Raw genomic sequence first — 21,155 nt, forward strand, 5'->3', positions numbered from 1 at the left:
CTACGAGTTAAGGGCAGGGGTATCACATTATAAAAGATGATGCGTTTTTTTCATGAGTAAATTGGAATTGAGGGTTTTAAAAATATAGGTTATTGTGACCTTTCCTCTGCGGGCGCGATTTGGCTGGAAGAGAAGCACTGATTGTTGTTTGTACTGTGGCCATTATGTCATTTATACACCACATATTCAGCCCTAATGACTGCTTTGCGCCAAAAGTTTGTGTGTGGGGGGGTGCATGCACGTGTATGTGTGTTTGTGATCGGGGTCGACGGGTTAACTAATGTAAACATTAATGGTGAGTAAATTATAGCATTGCACTTATTGTGTCCAGGATTATTCTTTATTATTGTTTGTTTTAGAACATTATAATGTTCATAAAGCACTTTATTAGCTAACATAATGGTGTCAAGATGCTTATAAATGAATAAATAAAGTTATGGGAGCTAAAGCGTGAAGTTAAGGAAGCAGAAAGAGACTGAATAGTCTGTGTCATTTCCACTTGGCCTGAAATAGAAATTATATTGATATTTCATCGTGAGGATGTTGATATATGCTTGATTGCCCTTGAGGGACTCGTCTTTAAATTAGAACGTGGAATAATCAAATACTATGAATTTTTATTCTTCTTAATCATCTAAAGGATGTGTGGAAGAGCCGAGCCTGGGTTGATTAAAGTGCGTCTGAAATTCATTGAATCTGGCTCAGAGCTCAAAGGAGAGGTTTAAATAGTAGTCCATTTAACAAAATGTTACGTCCTTAATGGGAAGGTAATAAGTTGGTCTTTATCTTTTATTGAAAAAGGTGTAGTCATCTCACAGCATGATCTATGTCTTTACAGAGAGCTACTTGGAGCTAAGGTAGTGGGCTAGAAATATCATGAGAGATGAAAGATTTGGTCATGGCTCCCATCCACCATTACATGCACTGTTATAGAGTACTACTGACAGTTGGCAGTAAATAAATGATTGACTCTGAAAATTACTGTTTTATTTCTTTTCAACCCAAAATCTAAAGAAAACGGGATCAATGACAAGTCAAGTTCATTCACACCTCACAGATGTTCTCTTTGAGGCCAAGAGTGCCGTTAGTGGAATTGCATCTTAATGGACCGTAAAAATATGAAAAATGCAATTTCATACCCTGACCCAATATCCCACACACTAAAAACAAGTATTTTACTGGGATGTAGACAACTATTATCACATTAGGATGATTTGTCACACTTACAAAATTACTCCGACATTAATTACTGATGCTTGGACTAAGAAAAATTATATGTAACTGGAGAACATGTGTAACCATTTCAGAGAATTTACCAGATTAGGGGAACTACTAGACGTATGAAAGGTGCTCATTTATTTTCCTACTCCAAGGACAACTAATGCCACCACAAAAGAAACAAAAGACAACATAGTTACAGTTACAATAAATATTGAAAGTAAAAGGACTAGGCCAAATCCACTACCAAACAATTATATAGAATGGAATTGAAAGTCTTTATTGTCATTATACAAGTACAATTTGAAAGCTCCACCATGAAGTGCACATATTAATAATATAGTCATAAAAATATGTATAAACAATAAAAATGGAGTGAAGTAAAAAAGTGACTAAATTGGTTAGCAGCACATCAGGTAGCTATGATGTTTTAGTGCAAATATCAAAGTGCAAGATTAAAAATATGCAGTGCCAAGACTGAAGTCAATTCCGAGAACATGAGTTATTGATATGCGTCTGGCAGTGTTATGGTATTTTACATATATTGCAGTGACAGTACTTAATTGAGTCTAGATTAGGTCCTTGGTGCAAAACTTGAGTTAATTAAATATCCTGACCGAAATTAGTTTAATTTAAACAACCTTCTTAAGTCACCCATTTTAAACATAAACAGAACCAAATTAATGAAGTAACAAATAGATGAAGGTAGATTTTTATTGGAAAATTCTAGTAGCTGCGTAAATTTTGGGCTGTGTCAATTCTCCCTTCAACTTGAAGTGTACCTCTGTGGTCAGCTGAAAAAAAATGCAGTATTAAAAATAATAGCATCCATGCATTTATTTTACAGTTAAAGAATTAAAGTAAACTTAGAGATGTGTGCTCGAACTTGCTGTCTGAGACACCATGACAGCTCACGTGCCCGCCGTCTTTGTCAGCAGATGGCAGAGTCACGACGCACGCCCCCCAATTTAGTCATACAATATCGCTTATGAATAGAGTGGTGTGGCATGCACATGTCTCTGATAAACTCTGTGATCCAATAGTACATAGGTGGTCAGTGTTTCCACAAAGGACCACAGTGGGTCTTGGTCTTTGTTCCAACCATTAAAGAGTTTAGCCAATAAGATTTCTGCTGAAACAAATCAGTACTTGACAGCAGTCAAGTGATTATACTTGTAAACAAAGCACTGGATTGGTTTCACATATTTTAGTTGGACTAAAAATAATAGCAGAAATTCTCAAACTTAAGGATACAATGTGCAGTCAGGAATAGGAAGGGGAAAAAATAGTTGCATTCCAGTGAGAGCGCCACCTGAAGACAGTAAAAGCAAATCCCTGAGAGAGACCTGCAGAATCAGTGGAGGCCATGTATGAGTTGCCACAAAGTGTCTAGATTTTCAGGGCTCAGAATGGGTTACAACCCACACAAAGAACAACTCGGTGATTTGGGTGCAGTTGGATCACCAATTGGGTTTTTGATTACCTCTGGAAATGGGAAAACCTTTCTACTGGTAAAATCTATTCTGAGGATAAGATCCATATCAGCTACTGGCAATTTCATTCACATAGTGATTTTAAATTTAATTTACAGGAAAAAAATGCAATGTCACACATGCCACATACTCCCCATATTAAAATATCTGAACCCGAGTAAATGAGGGGTGCAAATAAAGGATTGTGTCATGTGGAGTCTGTTTCGTGGTGGTAACCTTCACAACTGAATAAGTGTCAAAATACTTTTTATATGACGGGCAGTTGTAATTCCTTGTTAAAAAAACCATATGCCACATCAACAACTGACTTTCTCTAATGTCTATTTCTAAATAAAAACATTCTGTTTGCCATTTTTTGGCTTTTTTTTTTCTTATGAGTTGGAGAGATGTGCCATAAGGGCACCAGACTCAAGATTTTCAGAGCCAGCAATGACAACAATGATTTTATGACATAGACCTTTAGGCGATCTAAGGTTTTGATTGGAAGTCGTTGGATTACAAACTAGGGAAACAGTCAGAAAAATTAACAAACAATAATTACCAGGCATCGTGGAAGCTGTGACAGACATGACGTTTTGCCATTTTATGGCAGGAGTTAAATTCTATTTTATACAGGTTTCGCAATTCAAAAATATTAAACTGTGTGGCTCTTGGACTCATTGATATGCTAGGAATACTGTTGATTTCACATTGTTATATTTAAGGATCAATGGCCGCTATGTTGCAATTTACATAAGCACAAAAGGGGCTACACATCCCTTGACCAATGAAGTGTGGCAGCAGTACATTCAAATTCCGGAAAAAAAAACAATGTTTATGCCTGCTCATATCGAAACAGTGATGAACACTACTCCAGAATGTTTGTTTGGATAAACAACTGTCATTTACAGTGGTTCCCTGCTGTAGCTCTAGGGCAGACGCATGGCTTCCACCTCCTTATACGCTGGGTAAGCCTAGGAATCTCTGGTACCCTGCCAGTTTTGAATTTATCATTTCAATTAACCATTACATCAAAAGCCAATTGTGTGGAAAAAATTGGCAGAGATGAGAAAAGTTGTGATGTTCAGTATTTAATCACTGGTGTGTGGAAAAGATAATTATGGTAAAAACCAATTGCACAGAAGCTGTTGCCTTATTTATGTATACAGCACATATCCATAAAATTATATACAATATACTTGGCATTTGTTTCAAACATTAATTTCCCACTACCAAATAAATTAGTGAAACTACTGAAAGTAGTGAACATTTTGAAAATTCTAAAACAAAATTGAGCAACAAAAATACGATGTGAACAACAAAAAATTAGATTTTTTTCCCTTGTAATATTTTCTACCTCTCATTTACGTCATGTAGCTAATCAAATTGGAGGCTTTTGAAATTAACAAGTTATTGTTGTTATTTTTTTAGAAGTACAAATAGTTTTCCCTGAAAATGAATAAATAATGATGTTGGTAGACAACGAAATACAATACATACATAAAACCTGAAAACCCACTTGAGTACAGTAACACTACATATCATTTCCTACATCTATCCCCACACCTAAACATCAGCAAAAAATAATTCATTTTCTGAACCGCTCTGTCCTCACTAGGGTTGCGGGGGGTGCTGGAGCATATCAGAGGTAACTACGGGCAACAGGTGGGGGACACCCTGAATTGGTGGCCAGGCAATCACAGGGCACAAGGAGACATTAAGTGTGTTGTGTTTTCTGTCCATATTCCTAAAGCTCATATGCAGGGTATTTGGCTTATATTATGTCATTCAATGACGGGAGTAGGAGCTCAACAAAACACATCAGTCTTCGTCTAATTAGCACCACAAATATATCCGTTTAAAACATTGAACTAATTATTTTCCAAAAGTGTGCATATTTTCTGTCCATACTTCTATAGACAAAGGTGATGCTCAAGGGTAATCTCTCAGGCTTTGCTGTTGTGGCATTTGATAGAAGGTTGATTTGACAGCTTTGTTCAGATGCCCTCGTGTGCTAAGTAACTGGTACACATCTTCCCTTCCTCCGTGAAAAGGTCATTGCTTGGAATGCAAACACTTCAAACCATGTGGTATTCAAACAATGTGATGTGCATTGTTGGCTATTCATTTTGCTTCTCATTCTGCTGAATAGTACTTTAAAGAGGTCAAGTCTAGATAAATGCAACTTGTTGTAGCTTTGAACACAACCCATTGTTACTCTTAATTTATATCGTGTTGTTGTTTAAAAAAACAAAAAGAAATCTGCCGGTGTAATAATATATTCTGACACGAATGGCTGTTAGATCTGCAGTAGCCATAAGTGTGTAAAAATGTCATGAGGCTGTAGCTTCTGAAACAGTGTGGTCTGCTTTTGTGTGTCAATCAGTTGTAATAATATGAAGGAATTCAGCTACAATGTACTGTAACACTGAAACACCAAAATCTTGCTAAGCAGCCAATCAGATTATCCCTTTTCAGCTTTCATACCAGAGAGGAGCTCAAGGGAAGCTGTGGGGTCAGCTTTTTTGTTCCAACAGATTCAGCACAGACAGTTTAACCTTCTGCTGAAACTAGCAGCACCTGACTACACTCAACTGATTACACTTGTAAGACACCAGAGCGGTGAAAAAAATCTCCTCTTGATCGGCTGGAATGAAAACCTGCACCCACTGCTCCCCTTTGTGCAATAGTTGCTCGACTCTGGTTTACAGTTGGAGACATATGAGCATTATTTGGTAACGTTGGTCAATGGTTTTTGCACAGTAACAACATTTTTAATTATAATTATTAGATTATTGCATAATTAAAATATTATTGCATAGTTATTATAAATATTTACTGCCAGAGGAGCACATAAAAAGCAGTAATTTGTCTACATAAATCATCATGTTCTTTGTCTGTCATTATATGAATAAATATATAGTTATTCATTTTCCGAACTGCTTATCCTCACAAGGATCGCAGGGGGTGCTGGAGCCTATCACAGGTAACTACAGGCAACAGGCGGGGGACACCCTGAATTGGTGGCCAGGCAATCATAGGGCACAAGGAGACAGACAACCATTCACATCCACGCTCATACATATGGGCATTTATATATACATGCCGTGTGTGTATATGCACTGGAACTGAGTTCAGTAATTAATGCAGTTACCGATTTGCTTGGAATGGTTCAAATGTTAGAGTGATTTTTTTTATGGATCAGATGATGTGAAGAGTAAGAATAGAAGTTAAAATTGTATGCAACTCTTGGCAAACACAACACCCACCCAAGGCCTTGAAGTATATAACATGCAGAGTAATGTCATTTAGACCTTGGCAACCTTCTTGTGACCACTCAGGGGACTTTTTCGCCTCCAGAACGCCTCTATACTGTCAATTCTCAATGCCCTCTGCCTCTTATTTTCCTCTACTCCTTAGCAGATTTGTTGTTCTTTTCTTTCATTACTCCTCCTCGTTCCCTTTTCCCACCTATTTCCGTCCCAAAAAAACCCACAGTTGTCCTTTTTTCTCCCGTGTAACACTATCAACCCTTGCTTTGTACATCCTGCAACTTGGAGCATGCCTGGGTTTATGTGACCATCATATGATTGAGCACCATGACACAAAGCAGTGCCATGATCCAGAAACCCCATTAACACTGGGATTTCACCCAGAGATTATTTAAGTGTGGCATGCCTGCCAGGCAGAGTTGTTCTCTGTAATCTCTACAGCCCAATGAATAGAGTATGACTCGGGGAGAAGGGATTTGGAGAAGTTTGAAGGCTGATTGGGTTCTAGAATGGATACAAAATGGGCTTTTAGGAATTTTCAATATTTCAGTTCCATATGGAGTTGGATTTAGGTCATGAGGCCATAACAAAATGTGTTAAAGGGAAGTTGAGGTTAAATCCCTGGCATTATCAGCCCTTTCTTGATTAGCTATGTATTCTTCTGAGGTTTGCAAAGTAATTTAATTTGAGGTAATTGTAGCAAGGATCCATAATTAAAATAATTCAAATGCATGCCATTTATAGAAGAAGAAAATTAAATGATAATAAGGCCACTGGCAGTTTTTGCTCGTGCCCCATACATGGCTTTCCTTTCATATCCATTCTTTTGTGAAACTTCTAAAATCATATTCCTTAATTTGTCACAGGATTGGATGTGGGATAAAAATAACAAACTTAAAACAAAGCCAACAATGAAACCTTTTATCTGACTACTTACTAAATATTGCTCTTTGGGGAACATGTATTTATTGTTCCGTACTGTTGTTTATTGTGACTGTTGGTGTTGTTTTCCCGTTTGTGTCTTTCAAAACACTAGCGTGTATATCATGGTGATAGCTGAGTGTGCCCTCACCACAGCATGGTCATCATTTCACATAGGCAGAGGTCTTTGACCCAATCAGTGAGTCAGAGTGTCTGCTGATTTTTTGACATTGAGAAGGGCACAGACAAGGCTACTCATCAAACCCCAAATGATTGAAAGGATTGGAGGAGGAATGAGTTTGGGCAGAGGGACATTCCTATTTGCATGCTCTCCTTGCAGCACCAGCCAGTGGAAAAAATGATTGTTTTTGACAATGGCGGTATTATAGTTAAAGAGTGGGCAGCCTGGTTTCCGACCCTCTTGTGTTGCAATTGCATGTTCTCCCTGTGCCTGTGTGGGCTTTCTCCAGGTACTTCGGTTTCCTCCAACATCCCCAAAACATGTACAATAGGCTGGTTGAACACTCTAATTGTCCCCAGATAAGAATGTGGGAATGGTTATTCATGTCATCGTTCCATGCATTGTCTGTTTAGATACAGGGGTCCTCAATATGTCGATTGCAATCTACCATTGGTAGATTACATGACAATAATATGTGATCCAGTCTGTTGGTTTCCTCAGCTAGGCTATTATGAATTTGACTTCTCAGCAGCCAATAAGCTCACAGGATGAAGCCACTCTTATTGGTGGTCGACCACGCTGGAGGCTGTGGTGGTTGCTAATTGGTGCTCTCATGCCTGGATCCCTTAAATGAGCGCTTATGAGTGAGTCATGCTTGTCATGCTGCAAAACAATCCCTCGCACCTCAATATGAAACATGTTTTTTTTGTTTCTTTAATTTTAAAACCCTACAATGCATTGAATCAACGAAACGTGAACAGTGAAATATTGAGCAATTAGTACATTGGCTAATGCAGTGATGTGAGCTATATCAACATACATAAGTGCTGAGCCTGCAAAAAAATGTAGATGTTGCGTCCTGAAAAAGTAGATATCTTCTGCAGCAAAGTTTTTGTGGACGCCTGTTTAAGAATATTTTCTTTTCTGTTTCCCTTTGATTGGCCTCCTGCTTTTAACAATTTTTAAACATGACATTGAAAAAAGGCAACATTTGTTTTAATTGTATCATTAATCATTCACCCTGGGCTGCTTATCCCCTCGAGTGCCGTGGCGCACCTGGATCCTATCTCTGCTGAATATGGGCAGGAGGTCGGGCACATCCCTTACTGTTTCCCAGCAATAAATCCTATCACACATTACAAAAAAGAGAAGCGTTTTCTACTTTTTTTTTCTCAAATTCACATTAACACTTATTTTAACAAAATAAAACAGCATATGAAAAGCACCTATGCTGGTTTTTGTTTTTGTGTGGGTCTTCATTGTCACATGTATATGAAGGGTGAAAGTGCATCAGAGTCAAAATGTAATGTCTTTGTACAGCAAATCCTGAACCACTTATCCTCACAAGGGCTGTGGGGGATGCTGGAGCCTAGCCCAGCTAACTACGAACACTGGGGGGGACAACCTGAATCAGTGGTCAGCCAATTGCAGGGCACAAGGAGATGGACAACCATTCACGTTCACACAAATACCTAGGGGCAATTTAGAGTGTTCAAGCAGCCTACTCTGCTTGTTATTGGGATGTGTGAGGAAACCAGAGTGCCCAGGGAGAACATGCAAACTCCACACAGTAAAGACCAAACTGGGATCGATCCCACAACCCCAGAATGGTGAAGCTGTCGCGCCAACCACTCGGCATTCTCGAAATGTTGGCAGCAGTCTTGGAAAACTGTATTCACATGCGAGGAAGAGTATCGCCAGTCTCATTAATGGGAATACAAAAATTCTGTCAATAAATTGCGCAAATCATCTCCACTCAATATTATAGTGTTCTTGGTAATTAAAAACCCATGTTCACGTGCCATGTAATTTCATCAGTTTTGGCTCATGTTGAGGGGAATGTTCCAAATGGAGGGAATGAAGTCTGTTTTCATCCTCATGTTGCATGTGTAGCAGTGAGAGTGCATGCTGGAAAGAGTAGGAACGGCGGGACTGGCAAGGGAGTGTCCTGATTGTAAGCACAGATGTAAGGATTTATGAGTCCTCAATACTGGCATTTACACAAGGCAGTGTAATAAAAATATTCTCATATTAAGCCCTCAGAGACACAACGAAAGTGCATAATCCTAGAGATTAGTTAGATTGATTGTTTTTTTCCGAAGAAGATTCAAAATAGCAAGATAGTTTCAATCTTCCATGTGATTGACTCCTGAACTGTCTAGGGGTGTGCAGCGGCTCTAGCACAAAGTCAGATGGGATGGACGCCACCTGTGATACTGAAAAGGATAAGGGGGACCAAAGCAATACATGATTTAGAAAGAGGTGTAATTTTTTCCATATTTTTTAATGCTATGACACGCATGAAATACATGCCAGACAACCAATTTGTACTGTGATGTCCTTGGGCTCATTTGTTTTGTTGCTTATTATTTATTATTTCAGCAGATGTCACCATTATTTATACCACCCAATTTTAGCGCTGCCTCTTTGGAAAATACAAGAAAAAATACGTAGGAACCTTGTCAGTAACACTTTAAACAACCTCGACAAGCACACAAGTTGTATCAGAGCCCATTTAATTTTCTTGGTTTTAGATTTCACCTACTGTAATTGCTTGACTTGGGAATCTATAAATCATTGTTCAGTAAGGTCATCTTGTAATTTCTTCCCTAATGTTGGCATTTATTTTCCTACCATGCTCTCTTATTTCACATTTAATCTCGCCAGGTCATTTGAAAGATTAATCGGTGCCATCTTCAAAAACAACAAATTAGTTTCACACATTCTGGCATTAATTGTAATCACAACCACACCAATCAATATGAACACATAAGAAAAAAAAACACATTGGAGATAAAGCAATCACAGTGGTGCCCTTTTCAAATCAATCATATTAAATGTTGATGCTATGAAGAGGACTTTTTTTCCATTTAGAGAAGCAGATTTTAACAGCCTATTAAAGATAGTGATTTTGTTTAAATTACAATAATGTTCTTGTGTTCTAATTTTTCTCCATTATTGCACCCTGGGAAGTCAGTAAATTATCAATTTAAGTCCATGTGTACATCCAGACGTTACCTTTAATTATTGTACTATAAAAAGCTATCAAGTGCATCTCTGCGTGAAAAATATATATTTTTGAAAAAGGTGAAAAGACACAACTTCCTATTATACTGATATGTTCATGCTTTGAGGGATGTCGTAATGTGGATCTTTTTTTTCTTCACTGAAAGAGTAGTAATTTGATTATCAAATGGTTTTGTAACCAGAAATGTTTTCCTTTAGGATTCATAAGTTGGGGTACCACTGTACTTAAATACAAGTTTAAGTAAGCACCTGACATCTGACAGTTTTCTAAAAAGCACAATACTGTTGGACCTGGTCTTAGATAACTTACAATGTACACCCGCGGTCAATGGTTTTGAGACACTTCACTATTTAGTCAGATGAGATAGTGTGGCAAAACCTTTGACCGCAGGTATAGGTCGTCTTAAGATGAGTCCACGAGCAAGTGAATTAGATTGGATTCACTAATATCCAAATGTCTAATAATTGCAGATTGTCACATTTGAAGCACTCAGTGTAGGTTTTTAGTGATGATTGGGCACTGGTGCAAAGAAATGATCCATTATATCCAGAGCACTTTTTTTAAATGTTTGAGTCACTCTCCATTCATTCAAAGCAGCCGACTGCAATTAACCATAGTTTTATCTACCCCCTCCACCTCACATCTCTCTTCTAAAGTTAAAAAACAACATGAAAATCTACCCATACATTTAAATACAACTGTATATTTTAATTATCATAACATTTCTCTTCCACTCTTCCTTTTAGAGTCATGTACTCAATTCTAACAACCGTCAGCCATGACTTATGTTATCTAATTTAAAAGCTGATGGGTATTTGCTTTCCTTTGGTAGAAACATTTACCTATAGAAAAAAACTGAGTTTATGTTAAGATGCGTAAAAAAATAGACAATACATTTTCTTAGTCGTACATTTTTACTAATTTTATGTTTAATAATAGTATGCAGTTCACCTCTTTACCTTACATTTGCTGGCACATGTAAACCATGTAGATTAATGGGCGACTCAAAGTGAAGATAAACAGGAAATTCCATCACATTCGTTTCCCACATCCCATTTACCTGCATTATGACCATTACTGTATATCAATTTAATTTTGTCCACTTTTAATATACATTACTATTCTATCTTTTCCCTTATGTAATTGGTAGTAAATGTATATATGCACAAACGATGCTTGGAAATTATAATTCTTAAGGGGGAGGGCAGCCTCCAAATCGCCCATAATAAAGCTCTCTAGGGATTGACAAAGTCCTGATTTAATATCAATTTGAAAGAAACAACAAAAAAATATAAAATGTATTGATTCATATGTGTATACATATATACCAGCCCAAAATTTGTGTGCCACAGACGTTATAGTTTTGGTCCGGACCAAACAGGGAAGGTGTAAATACGCCTTTAGTTTCCAAATACCAGTCACCTTTCTCAAATTGGCCACTGCAAACAGCACTTTAAAAGAAGCAGAAGATAAACACCAATAAATGTTTGTCTTTAGGCCTAGAAAAGTTTTTACATTAGTATTTTTTAATGTGCTCATTTAGCAAATATAATTTAGATGTATGGGTCTATAAATAAACTGGCAGATAAATACGCATGTTAAACCATATGCCAGGCAGGATCTGAAGTTTTATTAACACTGATATTGACAGGATGTATAAAGACTCTAGCTTTGTTAGAACCTCAAATTCTAGAAATGTTTTCAGACATTTCCCTCCCTGTTTCTTACCTCAGTTCAGTTCTTTGGGACTTTCTTTGGTGCGCACAAAACCAAGCAGAGCAACGATATTGTTACACCCCAACATGGTGAAACTGTCTCTCTTGCACCAGTAGTGAACTGTTATAGACTTACTTACATTCATCCTCCTCATTTAAAAGGGCAAAAATATATCCGAAACATAGTTAGATACTGAACAGCAACAGATGAAATTGATAATAATTTGATTCATCTTTTCATATGGATACGTATAACACCAATATAAGACCAAAAAGGTTGGAAAAAATCTTTCAGTAATGTTTGCAATACCATAAGTCTTAACTGCAAATCATTTTGTCCACAGAGTATAATGAGCAGCAGTAAAGGTTAGATTCGTATAGAAGGACCTTTGTGTTAACGCTGCCGTAAATTTGGCATGGCATGTTGCACATTCTAAAGCCAGTCATTAGCGTCTGACCTAAGAAATATCAAAGTTTCTTCACAATATTACAGATGGGAGTTTGAACTGTAGAAGTTAGAGTACCATATCCAGTGCAAACATCATTATTTTTTAATATGGAAACACATAAATACAGGAGATAGAGCTTGGGAAGGGATGTCAATACCAGGAGTTGAAGTATGTCTATCAATTGTCACCCATAATACAGTGTGTATTTTTTCAACTATAGTCAAGATATGGGTGTTCCGGAGTGCAAGTGGTTAGCGCGTCGGCCTCCCAGTTAGCTGGTATAGAAACCAGCACCCCCCGCGACCGTAGTGAGGACAAAGCAGTTCAGAACATTACAATGAAAAAAAAGGAACCAGCATCCCCCAGGACCCCTGTGAGGATAAGTGGTTCAGAAAATGAATGGGTGAATGAATAGGCAAGATGTATTGTGAGATTGGTTTTGCCTACAATTTTATGATTTAAAGCTGTACAAAGTATTGACAGTTCTACATTTTCCATTTGATGCATTCAAACGTTAAACTGATTAACGGTATGTATATTGTAAAGGTGACTTTGAAAATTACTTTTTTTTCCATCGTGAAATAGGACAAAATAATTGGATGATCGAGTTGAAGTGTCATCTATGTGGTTTCTGATTTAATTGCAATCGCTATGGTGAAGCAAACCACTCTGCAAACAAACAGATTTCAAAATATTGGGGATGTGTTGACATCACCATATTATGCAAATATCGTCCCACTTTGCGCTAGACCCATTAATAAAAACAATTGCCCACTGAGACACCCACTCGCAGACTAATGAATTTACATTTTAACATTAAATAGTAATATTTGATCTGATGAGCCATGAATTAATGAAAATACATCATTTTTCAGAGGCAAGCAAAAATGACCAACATAAATAGTTTCCTATACGTTGGTTATTTCTCACATCACAAAAGGTTAGTTGGACAGTCTGGATTATCCATAATCAGTATGGAGGATCAATGAATTATTGAATTTCCTCCCATTTTCAATGAATATTGTCCGGCATTTGTAATCATGTGGTGGATTAACTCATGATGAATCGCATTAAAAGAAAAAGAGTATCAAACATGTATTCGATGTATTTAGATTTAAATACACCTGATAACAGGAGTGACCCATTGTGTATAATTTACATAATTCAAATTTAAGGCACATATGGAACAAGAGTTGCACAACTTCACACTAGTAGACTTAACCATCATTCATTCCTTTTCAACACTGCTTATCCTTGTCAGGATGCTGGACCAGTTCCCAGCTGATTTTAGGCACAAGGCAAACTACACCTTTGACTTGTTGACTTGTCTTCTGCCAGGTGTACAACACACAGAGACAGACAACCATTCTCACTCACAATTAGACCGCCACCGATTGGGAATCGATCTTGAACTGCCCATACTAAAGGCAGGCAAAAGAATCACTGCACCATTGGGTGACTAATTGAGCTTTATTTTTTTCCAATTACCTTGGAAAAGGGGCGGCAAAGTGAAGGAGTGTTTAGCACGTCCCTCTCACAGTTCTGAGATCAAAGCAAGCACCAAAATTCAGTTATGTTTGTAGACAGACATGTAAGCTATATGGGCTGAGATTTTTTTTCTGTTTAGTTATTTACTCCATTGTTGCAGCCTTTTTTTGTACAGGAGTGGAATTATATACTTTTTTTGCAATTACTGATTGTTCAGTTACATTGTTCACAGTTGACAAACATGTAAAAATAATTCAATGCGTAATGGGCTTTGAAGGTTTTTTTTGTTTGTTTTTTAACTCACATTGTGCTTTTAGTTCCCTTTCCAACCTTCACTCACTGCTCTCCAACTAATATAGATAGTATATATGTCTGATCATCCCCCACTACCCTTCTCAAGTATTTCTTTCCATGTTAGTCCCAATTGCTCTTCATCTCTTCTCAGAAAGAAGCCGCTTCCCACCCTCAAAGGAAATAGCGACAAGAAAGGATCCATCAGCTGGACTAGTATTCTCCAGAGGATACAGTCGGCGTGTTGCTATGTTATGTTCGCTATAATATTTATCCAACCTGAAGTTGCTTTTACCGTAGATCACAGGTTTTATTTGGAAATTTGCTGCAAAGCATCCTGAATCCACATAACGTGTACAATGTGTACCAAGCTATTTTGCCATTATTTTTATTTTATTTTATATCAGCTCACTTTGAAATTGAGGCAATGTTCATGATGGTATGATATGGCAAGCTTTCTACATTCATGCGTTGGTGGTACATATACGACTGTATGTATTGTTTTGTGATAGCAGATGAAAAGATCAAAAATAAAACCTAGGGCAGAATTAAGGATGGAAATATACCTTGCGGATATTTGAACAGCATCTGGAGACAGCAGTCTGCCACCAAAACATAGCTTAATTCATTTCCAAATAACAACATCTGGGCATCCTTCACAGCATGGAAAAATAAACAAGCCCTGTGGACACTAGATCTTGTGCACTCAAATACATAAACTCCCTCTCCTCCTGCTATTGTAAAGGCTGCAGGTTGTTGGTGTAGGCCTGAAACATCAGTACTAAAAGAGTGCATCCAATTAATTACCCAAACACCATCTCATTAGCAATAGCCAACAGACAAAAACAAGAATACACTTTGAAACAACCTTTTTTCCTCTTCTATAACCTTGGTGTTACTGAGTGGGCGGGTCATGAGAGATTATCTGAATGTTGTTCAGTAAGTGTCCATCTTTAAACAACTGCATTGCTCTTGGTGAATTTTTATTAGACTATTTCTGCTTAATTTATCAGTATTACCCAAAGTGCACCCTTACAACTTTATATCAGGAAAAAATCTAATGGTTTTCTTTGTCTTTGTTATCCATCTGTGTGGACATCTGCAGTGATTGCACAGTGCTGTAAGCAAAAGTCAGTGCCTTCTGACACAGTTCTGGATTCCTTGCATTCCTCAACACCTGTGCCTCAGTGTTATTTCAATGTTTGCAAAAAAAAGAAAAAAAAAGAACCACTGGCTACAAAAAAAGAATGTGTCAGTACACATTGATACCTTGAGATACGAGCTTAATGTGTTCCGGCACTAAGCTCTTATGTCGATTTACTCGTATCTCAAATCAATGTTTCCCATAGAAATGAACTAACTCATATTAATTAGTTCCCACTCTCTGAGAAAAAAAACACCAAAACCAGGATATTACATGGAAAACATATTTGTATTGGTTGTAATTCACCATCTACTAACAGAGTAACAAATAACTAGTGGTTATCTCTCTCATCTCATTTTGTGAACCGCTTTATCCTCACTAGGGTCGCGGGGGGTGCTGGAGCCTATCCCAGCTGATTTCGGGCCCGAGGCGGCGGGCACATTGAATTGGTGGGCAGCCAATGGCAGGGCACAAGGAGCCAAACAACCATTTACGCCCACACTCATACCTAGGGGCAATTTAGAGTGTCCAGTCAGCCTACCATGCATGTCTTTGGAATGTGGAAGGAAACTGGAGTAGCCGGAGAAAACCCATGCAGGTTCGAGAACATGCAAACTCCACACAGGTGGACTGACCTGGTTTTGAACCCGTGTCCCCCATTGTGATACCTGACGCTCACGTGTCCAATCAGCAAAAACAATGTATATCCACGTATAATAGATAGGAATTTTGGATTTATATCATCAGCGTTCATCATATAATTAAAATATTCTCCATCTAAGCCTCTTGTTTAAAGTTATCAAATACAGATTCTACATCATTTCTACAATCAATTCTACATTCTGGCATGTGATTGAATTTTTTTTATCAATACATAAAGTGAAAATAACACATACAGTTATGCAAACACCTAGATTCAGTGTCATTTATCCTCTGGGTGAAGTGGTAGACAGCAAAGACATCATTATTACGCTCTGCACAATGAGCATTCTCTAAGTGGTCCTGCTCAACACTGAACACCATGTACATACACATGCTTCTTTCCCCTCCCATTTCTCTTCCCTAATGGGTCCCCTGATGTTTACTCACTTGTCTACCACCTCATTTAAGGAATTCATCTTGCTATCTCATGGGTGCTGTTGATTACTGCTTTCTCTGTTTATTCATGCAACAATGATAATTTGTGTCTGGCTTGGAATTTTTGTGTGGCAGTTGGGCTTTCCTATTAGTGTGATGTTCCCATGCAGTAGAGTAAGTGATTGTCTACATTTTCTTACCGTCACGTGCTGTAAAATTGATTAAACAACAAACTGCAACAAAATGAATTTTCTGAATACGGGATGGATAAAGTTTAATCTAATCTAGTCTAACAGCCACAATTTGATGTTTAGTCCTTAGAGATCAGTTTGTCAGATGTATAGATGTTTTTCTCAAAGACTTGAAATACAATTCCTTCAATTTATTTACAGCTGACTGACCAACAAAAACAATCTATTCGATCTAATCCCCATCTGCCTTCCGTGACATGCACTCATGCTATCCATGACGAAGATAGCAGGAGTGACAGGACAAGACTAGAAAAATAAGAAAAATAAATAGTAAAGCAATTCAAGCAGAAATGCTGAGAAAATTCACGATGTTACATAATGAACAACAACAAAAAGTACCGAGAAACAACTGAACAGTCGGACTTCCTTTGTTTATGTGTTTAATTAGGAAATGTGCCAGCCTCATCAGCATTTTAAAACCTTTTTTCACATTGTTCTGGGTGTTGATCTTTTTGTCTTCCGTGTATAATTTAGTCAATAAATCCTCAATTTGTACATTTCTGCCAAAATCAAAATACCAAAATCTAAGATCATTATCGAAAATTTCAAGAAAGCCACTGTGTTGCAAATAACATACAACAAAATAAGTATGTTCCTGTCATCTATAATAAAATAATAAAATGTGCCTACATTTTGTGACTGGTGCTTGCACATTCAGTATAAAGATGAAAATCTCCACACAAGACACACTATTGACAAACTACAGTGCTTTACCATCAACCAAAGGAAAAATATCGGCAAATAACACATTTCCCTTTGAGAGCAGAAGCACATAGACTATTATTATTATTATTGTTATTGTTATTGTTATTGTTATTATTATTATTATTATTATTATTATTATTATTATTATTATTATTATTATTATTATTATTATCATTATTATTTTTGTCTGACATACAACAGAATACAGGTGTTATTTCCTTTTGGTTTTCTCTTGTATAGCAATGTTCCACGTCTCTAGGCACTCAAAGCACCGTTGACATAGTCTCTTCATTCACCAACTGATGACATTATCAGTATTTTGCTCAAGGATACTTTGAGGTCTATTGTTAATTTTACAGATTAAACCCATTGGTCAACCTGACTAAATTTTGAGGAAAGGAAATTAATTATAAAATGCTACTCGAAATATGAAAATGCAATTTGAATCTGAACGTCATATTATCAGCTTCATAAGACTGTATACACTGCTGGGGCAATGCCTTGTATGTATATAAAAATGCATATCACATGACTCATATTTTCGAGTTCAATGTTTGCCAGATACACTTTTTTTCAAGGCAATAAGGAAGCAGAGAGGGCGATGACCTCTGATATGAGCTTATACAACATTCTTTAGAAATGAGCTAAGGAACATTGTTTGTGAGTATAGGAATCTTTTAGTCAACATTTTTCTACTCATGAGCATCCATTTCATATACCTAAAATTGGGATTCCCTGGCCATGACCTTCAGTATTGGCAACCATAACATGATTCAGGCAAGGCTATCAATGTGTGATATAGAACAATTCCCAGAGTATTAATGACAACTGGTCATTTTACCTTAGTGGGACACCTAATTATTTTCATTTGCTGCCTCATCAGCCTTGTTATCCTTAGGGAGTTTTGGGGGAAAAAAATCTGGTGATTGACTGGCAACCAGCTAAGCGTATATCCCCCCTCCTGCCTATTGTAGTTAAATGAGACTCGTGAGGGTATGTGGTACAGACAATGTATTTATGAATGAATTAACTTTGTCAAAATCACTTTCCAATTTACACATTATTGGGGGTTGGAGATATTAGGTGCCTTCTTTTATAACATCTTACTCCTCTCTGTGCTCAGTTGCAAATAAACCTCTGAAAACCCTAACAAAGTTGGTGTCCTTGGAGAGACTACAATATTGTATATTTATTTATTGATTTACTTTTGCTTATTTCATTGTAAGCCTTATCCGTTAAAAAACTTTGAGAATCCCATACAAAATATGAGAAACCTGTACAAGTTCACAGGTATGGTCAAGTTGATTTGTGTCTGATAATCATAAGCTGATGACATGAAACTCAGCCATCTGTTACTATGTGCTTGTGTGTATTTAGTGTCCGGATCAAGTTGATGTGAGCAAACTTTTCTTAAATGGCTGCCTTGACAGTTGAACAAATATGTCATTGAAAAACACTATACTAACCTGTTTTCATTTTTTGTCATCCCTCAGATGGCCCCCTTGGACCACGTGGCCTGATGGAGGCCTCGGAGATGTGCACACAGGAATGTCTCGTTCTTGGACATTCAGACAACTGCTGGATGCCCCCAACTTTGGCATCGTACCAGCAGCACAAGTCCCCTGTATCCAGTTTTGTATCTCAGAGGGAGTGGGGTCCCAAGGATAAACTTCTCAATGGGCATACTTTGAATAGAACCTGGAAAAAGGAGAACGGGCAATCAGAGCATTTCGGTGACAGAAAGCAATTTGGGAGTGAAGAGGGACACTTTACAGGCACCGGTATGGCTGATATTCCATTGGTAAGTTTAAAGTCCTGCCAGTCAGCTTCATGCCCAGACAACACCAAGGACCAGCAGCTTTAAAATGGACTATCCCCATGTGTTGGAACAACAAAAATTCTTTCTCTATTCTTGTTTTGATTGATTTCTTCTTTTCGTAATCTACGGTATTAACACCTGAGCTGATTTTTCCCCCTGGATTGTGGTATAAACATTTACAATATATGATACCAAGCTAAAGTGCTTATGCAGTGTTCCCTCCAGGTCAACAATACTGAGGATGTATCACCTACTTTTAGTCAACCATCGTGGATTGATATAGTGCATATGGTATATTCTCCACCATTGATTTGCTTAGGGAAGACAACTAATGTGGAGAAAACAAAGACATTATTTCACAGGGAGAAAAAAAACATTCTTGGTATAGAAAAATATTTGTGACGTGGTTGGTATTTGAGGCGTGCTTAAATATATTATTTTTCACAAACTAATTGGAATTACATTTCAAAAGATAATGTTCTTTGAACACTGTACGTGAACACTTGTTATTGCCTTCACGTCATTGTATGTTTGTAAATAACTCTTATTAACCCCTCTCATACATTTGTAATCACCACAGTGATTTGGAGAGGTCACTGCTGTAATCACTGCTGTGGTAACCAGGATTTGGATTTTTAGCTGATCTGTAACCTGTCTGACGTTTTTTCTTGCTTTTTTTAAAGATATATAAGTTAAAGTTTCAAACTATGCTATTTGCATATTATTCTTAATGTTACCCATATACCACATATTATTGAAGCACTAAAATATCACAAATAATCTTTTTAAAAAAAATGTATAAAGGATGTCACTTCTCAATATGTGCATTAATAAAAGCAAAACACTATGGAGACTGTAAATTGATTCTGAAAGTGTTTGGGAGATTGGATAGCAATATATTTGTAAATTACTAAATGTTTTATCAAATGTTGATCTTATTGCTGTATAGATTTGATTCAAATTGTGATTCAGCCCAGTACAATCCTGCAGTCGTATTTGGAATTTGTTGATGTATGTACAGTATACATATTATTTCCACATGAATTACTTCACACTTGTCCAAAAAAAGACAAAAAAAACGTTAAAATAATATTACCGTTGCTGTGCCTTCTTAATTTTATTAAAAGAAAAAAATCAATTCAATAATAGGGAGATGCTGCCCATGTCAATTCTGTCATTCAAGTAAATGCTTTATGCATTGATTGTTTCCAAAATTATCAGAGATAATTACACACATTGAAATGAAAAATAATGTTACAGGTTTATTGAAAATATATAAAGGCATGTGAAGAGAAAGTGCGTACATATTTCCACTGTCTGAAAAGGTTTGTTTTTCTTCCACCGCATGGATGGCAATACGTATACACAATGGAAGAGCATGCTTAACAATATAGCTTTTGAGCTTTTGAAATTAACTTCATTTAGTGTGTTTCTTTTTGTAAAGTTTATTTGTGCATATTATATTTTGTTTTTGCAGCATATTCATATTTATGTCACAATATAAAGAAGTTAAGTAGGATGGAGTGTTATATGCTTATTGCAGTATGTGCCACTTGTCAGGGTGTTTGACATTACCAATATTGAAACAGTTAACCCTTGTAACTCTATACAGGTAAACAGCTACCGCAATAAATGTTTAAAATATGTGTATGCATATTTGTGTAAATTTGTACCACCACCATATTTTAGAGACTTCTACATTGGGTTAATTATCTGCTAGTAATTATAGACAAAACTTTGGAATAATACACACATATACATTGTGTGATATTTTTAAGGGTTAATAATCAAACTTATCTGTCCATATTCTGATCTTTAAAAAACCCAAAAGAACACCATACTGCATTATTTCTTTACATCTTAGACAAAGTAATGACAAAAAGATTCCTAATAGGAGAATTCACCGAAATGATATAATTTATATAATCACAAAATTTCTAATGAAAACCACACCATGCAATTAAATAAAATGTTAGATGGGTTAATAAAATGTTGGTGCCTTGCTTTGGTCAAAAGTCCCCAAGTGGGAAGGATTACAGAATTTTTTTAATGTAGTTTGTTATGCTTCTTGCAGGGTATGCGTGTCTGCATGCATGTATGCGTGCTGGAACAGCTTGGTGTTTT

The 21,155-nt window shown here is 36.9% G+C and overlaps 1 protein-coding gene across 6 annotated transcripts in view; it reads left to right on the forward strand.

Annotated features, from left to right (window-relative positions):
• Positions 1–20,677, forward strand: part of pcdh9 (protocadherin 9) — a 139,870-nt gene extending 119,193 nt beyond the window's left edge. For 5 of the 6 annotated variants that reach the window (XM_077623277.1, XM_077623302.1, XM_077623291.1 and 2 more), the window contains one exon: positions 18,706–20,677. In XM_077623277.1, the coding sequence (XP_077479403.1) occupies positions 18,706–19,076 (371 nt within the window). In that variant the 3' untranslated portion in view covers positions 19,077–20,677. The remainder of the gene's footprint in view (positions 1–18,705) is intronic. The other variant, XM_077623317.1, reaches the window with a different exon arrangement.
• The last annotated feature ends 478 nt before the right edge of the window (positions 20,678–21,155 follow it).

This window comes from Stigmatopora argus, chromosome 2 (genome assembly GCF_051989625.1).
Source record: "Stigmatopora argus isolate UIUO_Sarg chromosome 2, RoL_Sarg_1.0, whole genome shotgun sequence".
Lineage (NCBI taxonomy): Eukaryota > Metazoa > Chordata > Actinopteri > Syngnathiformes > Syngnathidae > Stigmatopora > Stigmatopora argus.